The 12,978-nt window shown below is 48.4% G+C and overlaps 2 protein-coding genes across 7 annotated transcripts in view; both read left to right on the top strand.

The window, feature by feature from the left end:
* The first annotated feature begins 259 nt into the window (after positions 1–259).
* LOC309800742 (heat shock 70 kDa protein 12B-like) lies at positions 260–3,882 on the top strand. Its single transcript, XM_082615076.1, is given in 5 exon segments — positions 260–449; positions 452–548; positions 652–1,790; positions 2,387–2,595; positions 2,597–3,882. Coding segments are annotated over 5 exon segments (2,082 nt in total). The 5' UTR covers positions 260–265; the 3' UTR covers positions 3,050–3,882.
* Positions 3,883–12,208: 8,326 nt separating this feature from the next.
* NRDC (nardilysin convertase) overlaps positions 12,209–12,978 on the top strand; it is a gene marked incomplete at its 5' end in the record, with an annotated part of 92,076 nt that continues 91,306 nt past the window's right edge. For 5 of the 6 annotated variants that reach the window (XM_082613361.1, XM_082613359.1, XM_082613357.1 and 2 more), the window contains one exon: positions 12,243–12,717. In XM_082613361.1, coding sequence (XP_082469487.1) covers positions 12,374–12,717 — 344 coding nt within the window. Of the gene's footprint in view, positions 12,718–12,978 lie in introns of all 6 variants that reach the window. The other variant, XM_082613360.1, reaches the window with a different exon arrangement.

The following is a 12,978-nucleotide window of genomic DNA, read 5'->3' as shown; positions in this document are numbered from 1 at the left end:
TCATTTCTATTTATTTCTACTCTGATCTTTATGCTTTCTTTCCTTCTACTGACTTTGGGGTTTCTTTGTTCTTCTTTCTCTAGTTGTTTTAAGTGTAGGGTTAGATCGTTTATTTGAGTTTTTTCTTGTTTCTTGAGTTGAGATTGAATTGCTATAAACTTCCCTCTTAGAACTGCTTTTGGGCCCCACCGGCTTTGGGCCCAGGATCCAGACGTCTGGACACAGGTCGAGCTGTCGGCAGGGCAGAGCCACAGGGCCTACAAAGATGCTGGCTGTCCCGGAGATGGGCCTGCAGGGGCTGTACAGTGGCTCCAGCCCAGAGCGGTCTCCAGTGCCCAGCCCACCCAGCTCCCCAAGGACCGAGGAAATCTGCGGCATCGTCCCCCTCACACCCTCACAGTCTCCAAAGCCTGAGGCCCGAGCCCCCCAGCAGGCCCCCTTCTCCGTGGTAGAGCCATCGACTTTGGCACCACATCCAGTGGCTATGCTTTCAGCTTTGCCAGTGACTCTGAGGCCATCCACATGATGAGGGAGCAGGAGCTGAGGATGTCGGATGGGACCCATGGCCCCATGGATAGAGAGGATCCCATGAGCAACGTTTATGGAGATTTAAGTGGATGCCAAGCACCATATTCACAAGAACCCTAAAAGGAAATGGGAGGGCGGGGACCCAGGTGTGGTCCACCAGAAGACCCCCACCTGCCTGCTGCTGACCCCAGAGGGTGCCTTTCACAGTTTTGGCTATACAGCCCGTGATTACTACCACAATCTGGACCCTGAGGAGGCTCGTGACTGGCTCTACTTTGAGAAGTTCAAGATGAAGATCCACAGTGCCACTGATCTCACCTTGAAGACCCAGCTGGAAGCGGTAAATGGAAAGAAAATGCCTGCCCTGGAGGTGTTCGCCCATGCCTTGCGCTTCTTCAAGGAGCATGCCCTTCAGGAGTTGAGGGACCAGTGCCCATCGCTGCCAGAGAAGGACACTGTGCGCTGGGTGTTGACAGTGCCGGCCATCTGGAAACAGCCAGCTAAGCAGTTTATGCGAGAGGCTGCCTACTTGGCCGGACTGGTGTTGAGAGAGGATGCAGAGCAATTACTCATCGCCCTGGAGCCTGAGGCCGCCTCTGTCTACTGCTGCAAGCTGCGTCTGCACCAGCTCGTGGACCTGAGCAGCCGAGCTCCAGGCAGTGGGCGCCTGGGCGAGCGCCGCTCCACTGATTCCAGTTTCCGTCAGGCCCGAGAGCAGCTTCGAAGGTCCCGCCACAGCTGCACGTTCCTGGTGGAATCGGGTGTCGGAGAACTGTGGGCTGAGATGCAAGCAGGAGACCGCTACGTGGTGGCAGACTGCGGGGGAGGCACGGTGGACCTTACCGTGCACCAGCTGGAGCAGCCCCATGGCACCCTCAAGGAACTCTACAAGGCATCTGGTGGCCCCTGTGGCACGATGGGCGTGGACCTGGCCTTCGAGCAGCTGCTGGGCCGCATCTTTGGCGAGGACCTCATTGCCACCTTCAAAAGGCAACGCCCAGCAGCCTGGGTAGATCTGACTATAGCCTTCGAGGCCCGCAAACGCACCGCAGGCCCACACTGTGCGGGGGCGCTCAACATCTCGCTGCCCTTCTCGTTTATTGACTTCTACAGCAAGCAGAGAGGCCACAATGTGGAGACAGCCCTGCGCAGGAGCAGCGTGAACTTCATGAAGTGGTCCTCACAGGGGATGCTCAGGATGTCTTGTGAGGCCATGAACGACCTCTTTCAGCCCACGGTCAGCGGGATCATCCAGCACATAGGTGAGCACCTGAGCCTGGGTCCTTCATTCACCTCAACATACACACCCAGATGCGGGAATATGTTACCCTGTTAGTGCCTGGAAACCTCCCCATATCCATACACTGGAATGAGACCCAGAATCATCTGGAATACCTGGAGGATGCAGTGTGGTGGGGATTAAGAGATAGGCGGGAAGATGTGCAGTCTTGCCAGGTTAAAGAACCTCTGGTGCCTGTTTCCCCAAATGGGGTGATAGTATTAGGTCCCCCAAGCTGTTATCACAGGGATTTAAATGAGCTGAAGTATCTAGAGAGTGAGTGCAATGTCTTGCACGTAGTAGGCATTTAATATGTATAAATGCAGACCCTTATCTCAAGCCCTCCACGGTGTGGTGGGGAAGCAGAGCCCATAAGGATTGTCAGGGGCCCTCACAAAAGTGCCCGGTGTTTTTCTTTATGGGAACCAGGCTACCGTTTTAGAGTGAAATGACTAGTTTCTGGTTGCCCGAGGATACAGGCGGGCAGAGGAGAGGCGCCAGTGGCTGCGCAGTGGTGGCCTCAGTGGCCCACTCCCCGTCCCTCCTCCTTAACCCCCACCCTTCACTCCTGTACCGCAGAGGCGCTGCTGGCGCGCCCCGAGGTGCAGGGTGTGAAGCTGCTGTTCCTGGTGGGCGGCTTCGTAGAGTTGGCCGTGCTGCAGCACGCGGTGCAGGCAGCACTGGGCGCCCGCGGCCTCCGCGTGGTGGTTTCGCACGACGTGGGCCTCACCATCCTAAAGGGCGCGGTGCTCTTCAGGCAGGCTCCGGGCGTGGTTCCGGTGCGCCGCTCGCCGCTCGCCGCTCACCTACGGCGTGGGCGTGCTCAACCGCTTCGGGGCTGGGCGCCACCCGCCCGACAAGCTGCTGGTTCGCGACGGCCGCCGCTTGTGCACCGACGTGTTCGAGAGCTTCGTGGCCTCCGAGCAGTCGGTGGCCCTGGGCGAGGAGGTGCTGCGCACCTACTGCCCGGCGCGCCCAGGCCAGCGGCGCGTACTCATTAACCTGTACTGCTGCGCCGCCGAGGACGCGCGCTTCATCACCGACCCGGGCGTGCGCAAGTGCGGCGCGCTCAGTCTAGAGCTCGAGCCCGCCGAGGGAGGCCCCCATGCCGCTGGCGCGACCCCTAGCCGCCGCAAGATCCGTACTGCCATGCAGTTTGGCGACACCGAGATTAAGGTCATTGCCGTCGACGTCAGCACCAATCGCTCCGTGCGCGCCGCCATCGACTTTCTTTCCAATTGAGGGCGCAGTGCCAGCCCCCCTCGGCTCCAGTGAACTCTCTTTTGGCCCAGGGCCTGGGGAGTGGGCTGAGGCGGACCAACCGGCCCCATTCCCCACCATCCTGCCCCGGGAGGTGAGGTCGCAGGAGGATGGGTGGGGACATATCCAGAAACTCTGGCTTTGGGATTGGGCCCCTGTCCGCTGACTGGAAGGCTGAAGGGCCCTGCCAAGGACTGAGGTCAAGGAGACTTAAAAGAGGTTTGTAAGACGGCGTGCCCACAGGGAGCACGTGATCCTGAAAGCAGAATGCACCGGAAGACTTGAGCCGTGGTCTGAACTGGGGTCCGGGATGGGAGTCGGGGTGGGGGTGCAGCTGCAGGTGGGGCAGCAAGAGGAAGGAGGTTGTGCAGGGCCTGGGCCTGAAGGGCAGATTGCACTGACTGACTGGCTCAGCCTGTTTAGGGAGCCAGACAGGACAAGGACTGGAAGCTGACAGGAAAGGGACAGGGGTAGTAAGACCTTCCTGGGTGTGGTACTGACCACCCAAGTATGAATGTTAATTGTAGAAAGAGCAGTAGCAGACTATGAGGAGAAGGGTACAGGGCGAGGCACTCATGAGGGGGATGTGGGGGCACATGTCGGGGGGGCCTTTCCTTTCTATCTGAGAAGGCCCCAGGGGCAGCCTATGAATGACCCACTTGCACTCCATCGAGCCACGGAGTGGGGGGAGGGTAGGAAGGACAGAGGGAGCACTGGTCGCAGCTCTGCCATCAACTCAGTGTACCTGCCCTCCCATGACGTGCAACAGCCCCACCTGCCTGAGAACCCTAAGGTGACAATAAAGCAGTTATGCTCAAGGTGAAAAAAAAAAAAAAAAACTGCTTTTGCTGCGTCCCATAGGTTTTGGGTCATCGTGTGTTCATTGTCACTATTTTCTATGTATTTTTATAATTTCTTCTTTGATTTCTTCAGTGATCTCTTGGTTATTTAGTAGCACACTGTTTAGCCTCCATGTATTGTGTTTTTTACCATTTTTTTCCCTGGAATTGATTTCCAGTCTCATACTGTTGTGCCCAGAAGAGATGCTTGATATGATTTCAATTTTCTTAAATTTTCTGAGGCTTGATTTGTGACCCAAGGTGTGATCTATCCTGGAGAATGTTCCGTGTGCACTTGAGAAGAAAGTGTGTTCTGCCACTTTTGGGTGGAATATTCTATAAATATCAATAAGATCTATCTGGTCTATTGTGTCATTTAAAGCTTGTGTTTCCTTATTAATTTTCTTTTTGGATGATCTGTCCATCGGTGTAAGTGGGGTGTTAAAGTGTTACTGTCGATTTCTCCTTTCATGGTTGTTAGCATTTGCCTTATGTATTGAGGTGCTCCTATGTTGGGTGCATAAACATACATAATTGTTATATCTTCTTCTTGGATTGATCCTTTGATCATTATGTAGTGTCCCTCCTTATCTCTTGTAACAGTCTTTATTTTAAAGTCTATTTTATCTGATATGAGTATTGCTACTCCAGCTTTCTTTTGATTTCCATTTGCATGGAATATCTTTTTCCATCCCCTCACTTTCAGTCTGTATGTGTCCCTAGGTCTTAAGTGGGTCTCTTGTAGATAGCATATATATGGGTCTTGTTTTTATATCCATTCAGCCAGTCTGTGTCTTTTGGTTGGGGCATTTAATCCATTTACATTCAAGGTTATTATCGATATGTATGTTCCTATTACTATTTTCTTAATTGTTTTTGGTTTGTTTTTGTGGGTCTTTTTCTTCTCTTGTGTTTCCTGCTTAGAGAAGCTTCTTTAGCATTTGTTTTAAAGCTGGTTTGGTGGTGGTGAATTCTCTTCAGTTTTGCTTGTCTGAAAAGCTCTTGACTTCTCCATCGAATCTGAATGAGATCCTTGCTGGGTTGAGTAATCTTGGTTGTAGGTTTTCCTCTTTCATCATTTTAAATATGTCCTGCCACTCCCTTCTGGCGTGCAGAGTTTCCGCTAAAAAATCAGCTGATAACCTTGTGGGGATTCCTTTGTATGTTTTTTTTTTGTTCTTCCCTTGCTGCTTTTAATATTTTTTCTTTGAATTTAATTTGTGTTAGTTTGATTAATATGTGTCTTGGTGTGTTTTATCCTGTATGGGATTCTCTGCGCTTCCTGGACTTGGGTGACTATTTCCTTTCCCATGTTAGGGAAGTTTTCAACTATAACCTCTTCAAATATTTTCTCAGACCCTTTCTTTTTCTCTTCTTCTTCTGGGACCCCTATAATTTGAATGTTAGTGCATTTAGTGTTGTACCAGAGGTCTCTCAGATTCTCTGCAATTCTTTTCATTCTTTTTTCTTTATGCTGCTCCTCAGCAGATATTTCCACCATTTTGTCTTCTAGCTCACTTATTCGTTCTTCTGCCTCAGTCATTCTGATATTGATTCCTTCTAGTGTATTTTTCATTTCAGTTATTGTGTTGTTCATCTCTGTTTGTTTGTTCTTTAGTTTTTCTAGATCTTTATTAAACATTTCTTGTATTTTCTCAATCCTTGCCTCCATTCTCTTTCCAAGATTTGGGATCATCTTTACTATCATTACTCTAAACTCTTTTTCAGGTAGATTGCCTATTTCCTTTTCATTTATTTGGTCTTGTAGGTTTCTATCTTGCTCCTTCATCTGTGACATATTTTTTTGCCATCTAATTTTTTTTTTTTATGAGTGGGATTGTGTTTCTGTCTTACTGGTTGTTTGGCCTGAGGCTTCCAACACTGGAGTTTGTAGGCTATTGGGTACAGCTGGGTCTTGGTGCTGAGATGAGGAACTCTGTGAGACTTCACTCTGATGAATATTCCCTGGGGTCTGAGGTTCTCTGCTAGTCCAGTGGTTTGGACTCAGAGCTCCCATCGCAGGAGCTTCGGCCCGTTCCTGGGCTCATGAAACAAGGTCCTGCAAGCTGCATGGGGTGGCAAAAAAAAAAAAAAAAAGAACAATAACAAAGTAAAAAATAAAATTAGACTAGGAAACTAACAGGTATGTTAGAAAGAATATAAAAATAAAAATATAGATGGGGCTTCCTTGGTGACGCAGTGGTTAAGAATCCGCCTGCCAGTGCAGGGCACATGGGTTTGAGCCCTGGTGTGGGAAGATCCCACATGCCATGGAGTGGCTGGGCCTGTGCACCACAACTACTGAGCCTGTGCTCTAGAGCCTGTGAACCACAACTACTGAGCCTGCGTGCCACAACTACTGAAGCTCGCGCGCCTAGAGCCTGTGTTCCGCAACAAGAAAAGCCACCGCAATGAGAAGCTCACGCGCTGCAATGAGGAGTGGACCCCGCTCACTGGAACTGGAGAAAGCCCACGAGCAGCAACGAAGACCCAATGCAGCCATATATACATACATACATAAACAAATTAATTAATTAATTAATTTAAAAAATATATATATATTAATCAACAACTGGAAGGTACATCAGTACCACAATAGTAAAAAAGAGGAGGGGGGAAAAAGAAGAAAAAAGGTGGGAGGAAAAGGCCTTGGCTGTGGAGGGTGGGGCCTAAGCAAGGATGAGGTTTGGGCAGTGGGTGGGGCCAATGCTCAGGACCCACAGGGCTGGAAAAGGCCCTGGGGGCTGTGGGGGGTGGGGCTTAGGCTCAAGGAACAGAAGGGGCCCAGGCGTGCCCCCCACCCCTGGTCTCAGAGGGCAGGGGACCTCACCTGGGAGCCCAGAAGGCTTCCTGGGCTCAAGTGGGTGGGGCAAATGCCCTCCTCTCCTCTCTTGCTCCTCTGGTCTGGGAGGGCCTCTCCTGCCTGACTCTCCTTATCTCCCTGGCCTCCCTCCTATGCCCAAAATCTGTATCTTTAGATGAGAGTTGAGGAGCTCTTGGCTGGATTTGTGATAGAATAACTTTCATTTGACATAAAGTATTTTTTAAAGTCACTCAATTTATTTTGACGTTTGAACACTAAATTCTTTCTAGAAGTATGCTTATAGTACAATAGAAAACTATTTTTATCGTCACACAAATTCTTTGGTATGTTGTGCACACATTTAGTCTCACAACAGAAGACTCTATAAGAACATGCCTGCTTCTTGACCTAGATACAAAGCTACCAAATGTGGAGAGCCATCAGTGGGCAGGACACTAATAACTAGAGCTCCAAAAGTATAATTGCTTAGAGCATGGGCCCAGGACAGAATTGTAAAGTAAATAGTATTTCTCTTGTTACCTACCTCCTCTTTCTGTGCCTTTCCTCTCACATTTAGCAACCTCTTTATCACCTGGGTTCATGGTGATATCAAGTTGCCCACAGTGTGCTTCAAAAAGGGAGAAATAAAAGCAAATCCATTCACAAAATGGTGCTAGTTTTTTACTCCTTCCAAGGATATTATTGGCATTTAAGAGGAGTTCTAAAGAGGACAATGAATCACTAATGGGGGAATTTTAGACACTAAAGTAAGATAGATAACTTTAGGTTTGAGGCTCACAGCACTCCCAATCTACTCACCCTAGAATCAATATTCCACATTTCTGATTATCCTGAATCTCAAATATAAAGGTGGGTAATGGGGTTAATAAAACAATTTACCTTTGAATTTTTAGGAGTAAGGCGCAGATTTGTCCCTCTGGGAGGCAGACAGCCATTGCATTGACTAAAATAACTTTCTGAAGCAGGCATCAAACATAAAAATGAGATGTGCTTAATTTTCATGATTTCTGACCTCATCAGAAAAAAATAGGGAGAGAAGGGTCACCAGACCTGACAGGACAGTTGGCTGCACCACACAGTTTGTGAGATTTTAGTTCCCCGACCAGGGTTCGGACCAGGGATTGAACCCAGGCCCTCAGCAATGAGAGCGTGGAGTCCTAATCACTGTACCACCAGGGAATTCCCGGGAGAGAAATCCTTAAGGTAAAAATGGGAAGGAGTGGGCTTCCCTGGTGGCGCAGTGGTTGAGAGTCCGCCTGCCGATGCAGGGGACACGGGTTTGTGCCCCGGTCCGGGAGGATCCCACATGCCGCGGAGCGGCTGGACCCGTGAGCCATGGCCGATGAGCCTGCGCGTCCAGAGCCTGTGCTCTGCAGGGGAGAGGCCACAACAGTGAGAGGCCCGCGTACCGCAAAAAAAAAAAAAAAAAAAAAAGGGAAAATAACACTCCTGGTTTGGGAGTCCTGGCTGTGCCACGGGTTACTTGTGAGCTTCACCTCTCTGGATAGGTATTTCTCTTTATAGCTGAAGAGGCCAGATTAAAGTACTCCTGTGATCCCTTGCTAGTTCTCATATTTTACACATCTAATCTGACACTTTTGACATTTGCTATTGGGTCAGAATTGTATTGGGCCAAGCATCAAAGAGAAAATTTTCCTGTGATATTACATTCTTATGGTTTTCCTCTTACCATTCTGGTAGTTCCTTCTCAGTCTCTTTTGGGAGTTCTTCTTCTTCTATAAGCTTCTCAAAACTTGGTTCTTGAGACTTTTTCTCTTCACAATGAGTGTAGGTGATTTTATTCAAAAGGCTTTGGTTACCACCTAGAAGCCCATAAACGTCAAATTGACATCTCCAATTTAGGCCTCTTTTCTGAACTCCAGACCTGATCCTCCTTTTGTATGGTTCACAAATGACTCAAACATAACATATCCAAAACTGAGCTTAGGCTTTTCTCCTCCCAAACCTGCTCCTCTTTCAAAATTTCTTGTTTACTGAGATACTGGCACCATGATCTATTCACCCAGAAAACTAGACACCAGGGAGTGACACCTCTCTCTTCTTTGTTCTTCCACATTGAATCAGTTACTACCCCAAACCAGTCATTTCTACCTCCTGAATATATGACACATCTGTGTACATGTATCTCTACTCTTACTCCTCAAATCCGAGCCATCATTTTCTAGTGTCTATATCACTTTAATACCCTCCTAAGTGCTCTCTCTCTTCTTTCTTTCAGTCTTGGCCTCCTCCCACCTGACCCCCAAACTATTTTTCACACATCAGCCAGAGTGATCTACTTGGAAAACACCTGTGATAATGTCTTCCTGTTTTATTTGTCCAACCATTATTTACTGAGTACCTTTAATATGCCAGACACTATTCTAGAAGCTAGGAATCCAGCTACACACAAAATAGACAAGGCAATGACTTCTTTTTACTCTTAGGAAGGTTCTGTATAATCTTGACCACCGACTCACTTCTCCTTTGCTCCCAGATTACTATAGTTTAGCCATATTAGACTTGCTTTCTCAGAGCTTTTGAACAAGTCTATTCCTATACATTCCTATACCAATTCTTATACATTTTCCAAATGTATGCCTAAATGTCGCGTTAGAGAAACTCTCTGACCAAACTAGGTCCCTCTTTCAAAAACTATTCACAATGATAAATCTAAAAAATTGCATGCTTTTTTAATATCTCTCCAACTAGTTTGCTTGTAAGCTCCAAGAGAACAGGAAAATTTCTTATTCATTACTCTATTCCCAGTGTGTGGCACATGTTAGGCGCTATATTTGTTGGTTGAATGAATAAATGAATGCCTAATTACAGAGTGTTGCTATATTCCTTTTTTTTATAAATTTATTTATTTATTTATTTTTGGCTGTGTTGGGTCTTTGTTGCTGTGCACGGGCTTCCTCTAGTTGTGGTGAGTAGGGGCTACTCTTCCTTGCGGTGTGCAGGCTTCTCATTGTCGAGGCTTCTCTTGTTGCGGAGCACAGGCTCTAGGCATGCAGGCTTCAGTAGTTGTGGCACGTGGGCTCAGTAGTTGTGGCTTGCAGGCTCTAGAGCTCAGGCTCTGTAGTTGTGGCCACAGGCTTAGTTGCTCCGCAGCATGTGGGATCTTCCTGGGCCAGGGCTCGAACCCGTGTCCCTTGTATTGGCAGGCAGATTCTTAACCACTGCGCCACCAGGGAAGCCCTATTTCAATAGTCTGGTGACCTGTAAGATTCAGAGGCCTCTTTATAAAGGGAAAAACTGACGGTCACACTTTAGGATGTGGCCTCTCTTTGTTTCTAGTCAGAAAATCCCAATTGTTGGCTGAATTTGAAGATTCCTTACTGTAAGCAGATAGGGTAGGGAGTCCTCAGAGGAAAAGAACCAGATATAGTTTTTTTGACACAAGAGAAGCCATTTTGGACTAAGCCATTTTGTGATCTAAGCCTGGCCACAATGCGTGCCCTTGAGCAGGTCTCAGTAATTAATGATCTTAAGGGAACAAAGGAATGCAGGAACAGAGGAAAAGGTCAAGAAACAATAGTTCAGTGATAAAAGAGAGTGCTAGTTCCTCCTCAAGGGAGGAGTATTAATCTGATACATATCTTGGAGTTGTTCTACAGGAACTAAACTCCTACCGTTGGAGAATGTTAACTACATGCTAAGACCTCAGACTGGTAGGAATCTAAGGAATGATCATGTTGACCTTTTCTGACCCTTATGACTTCAATCTACTAAACGTTGGACTTTGTCAAACTTTGCCCCAATTCACTGTTGAATTTGCCGATGCTCAAGCCCCTGCATGTGTATGCATACACCACCCAAATCCCTTCATGAATATGCATGTTCCCTTAGCTTAAGACTTCCCCAGTTTTGCTGTTCAGGGAGACACTGCTTTAGGAAAGATCCCCAGTATTTTCCTTACTTGCTGCAGGTAATTAATCCTTCCTTCTCCCAGTGTTTGGCTTAGTTGTGTCTTTTGGCTAGACACCCACCAAGAGGTGAACCCCATTTTGGGAATCATTACTTGTAATGTGTTATTGCTTTGGAGAGTTAAAAAAAAAAAAAACCACCCCAAAATAGTCATGTCACTTCAGGTATTTATTCAACAACAAACATTACGGTTTTACAATGCACTGGGAAGCTATGTTAGGGACTGGTAATAAAGAAAATACACTGCTCTGAAGGAGGGCAATCTAGTGGAATTGCTTAATTTAACAATTGATAGGTTCTTGAAAACAAACTGGGATATTTGAACGATATTTTTCAATGAATTTATCTCATCTGCTGCCCTGGTTCAGGTTTCACTTTCTGCCCGAATCGTTGCATTTTTCCTTCCCACTCCTTACTCTCCTATCCTGCGTTATTGTCATAGCTTTCACTTTAAAAAAAATCTGTTTTTATTGTGTTTTTTCCCCTTTGAATGCAAGCTCCAAGAAGACAAGTTTTTTTGTTTTGTTCATGATTGTATCCCCTGTATCTGGAGTTGGGGAAGCCTAGAAAAATTTAAAGACTTATAACGATCAACCATAAATCTCCTTGCTTCAAGTGTTTCTCCATTCACTCATTCATATTTATTCCTTTTATGTGCTAGGAACCCTCATCCCATGGTTAATAAGACATATTGTATGTCAGCTGCTTTTTATTTTCAAGTATGTCTGTTTCAATCACATTTTGCCCACCAAAGGCCACTGAAAGCAGAAAAAACTTTGGGAAAAAGGACTTGAGGGTAGCAGCCTGACACGAGGTGGCTGCTCAACAAACGTTGGCTAACTTGAGGCTGTGGACTCCAGTCTGAGGGGGAGCTAAAAAATCTTTTCACATGCAAGACTGAACACATCTACACCGGTCTTTTAAACTTTCTTAGGCCCTGAGGGCGAACAGCACAAAGGTCTAGCAGGCCACAAGGCGGAGAATCAAAACTGCTGCTTCTGGCGCTCAGCTCAGCTCCACTCAAGCGCAGCTTCCATCCGGCGGCAGAAAAATACTTCCGGCGTTCTGCTTTTTACGTGCTGAGTCACGGCCACAGTCTCCACCCCAGGTTTGAGGGGAAAATGAGCAAAATATGACACGAGTGGGGAGAAAAAAGGCTTGGGAATTAATTTTCTCCACTCGTCTATCGGTTTTCTCATCAGGGGAATATTTTCCTCTGAGCCCAGAAGCGCTAATCAACCACTTCTTCAAACCACCTTCCCGCTTCCGTCATAAACGCTGCGCAACCGTCCTGGCGCACTTCTCCCGTCGTCCTCCGCGCCACTCTCTCCGCCTCTTCTTCCTCGCCCCGCCCACCCCTGGTTTCGAAGAGCTCGCTGGGTGCTCCGAGAATTCGGCCCGGGCTCGTTGGTTCTTTTTATTCCTTGTTTCCATTGGTTGATTACGTGCACGTGACTGCTCTCTTGCCTTATTATTGGCTAGAATCAATTGCGTCATCGAAGGCCAGGAGGGCGTGGGGATGAGGGAAGTTGGCGTGAGGGAGACCGGATGGGGGCAGGGCTTCAGGCCTGTTTCCCCCAACCCCCGACTGCGGCAGCACCACTACCGGCCGCCACCGCCTCTGGCGCGCTGAGGAGGAGGAGCAGCTGGAGCAGTAGGAGGAGGAGGTGGGTCTTGGCGAGCGGGATGCCCCTTGCTCCGGCTTGGTGGTGAATGCTGAGGAGAGTCACGGTTGCTGCAGTCTGTGCCACCAGGAGGAAGTTGTGGTGTGAGGCCGGGCGGGAGCTCGCGGCGCTGTGGAGAATAGAAGCGCGGGGTTGGTGCGAAGACTCGGCGGCTGCCAGACCCTTTCCTATTCTGACCATGCCTGGAAGGAACAAGGCGAAGTCCACCTGCAGCTGCCCTGACCTGCAGCCCAATGGACAGGATTTGGGCGAGAGCGGCCGGGTTGCTCGTCTGGGAGCCGATGAATCTGAGGAGGAGGGACGGAGGGGTCCTGTCAGTAATGTCGGAGACCCTGAGATCGTCAAGTCTCCCAGCGATCCCAAGCAATACCGGTGAGGGAGGAGGCTCGGACCGGGGAGGAGAGCAGGGGGCGGCCTCTCTGTTCCCGCTGTGGTCCCTTCTCGTCTCCTAATCTTCCGAAGGAGCAACCAGGGGTACACTTCCCACCCCAGTAGCTTCCTTGGATGGAAGTGGCAAGGGCAGTTAGGGACATCTGTGTGGTGTCAGCTCGCCGAGGGGCAGATCTTGGGTCCCACCAGGAATCAGGATGTCAGAACGGGAAGGGTTGTTCGAGTAGTTATGACACTCGCTAA

Source organism: Mesoplodon mirus, assembly GCF_964341445.2.
Source record: "Mesoplodon mirus genome assembly, chromosome: 3".
NCBI lineage: Eukaryota > Metazoa > Chordata > Mammalia > Artiodactyla > Ziphiidae > Mesoplodon > Mesoplodon mirus.
Note: the sequence above shows the minus strand (reverse complement) of the source record. Positions and strands in the feature narration are given on the sequence as shown.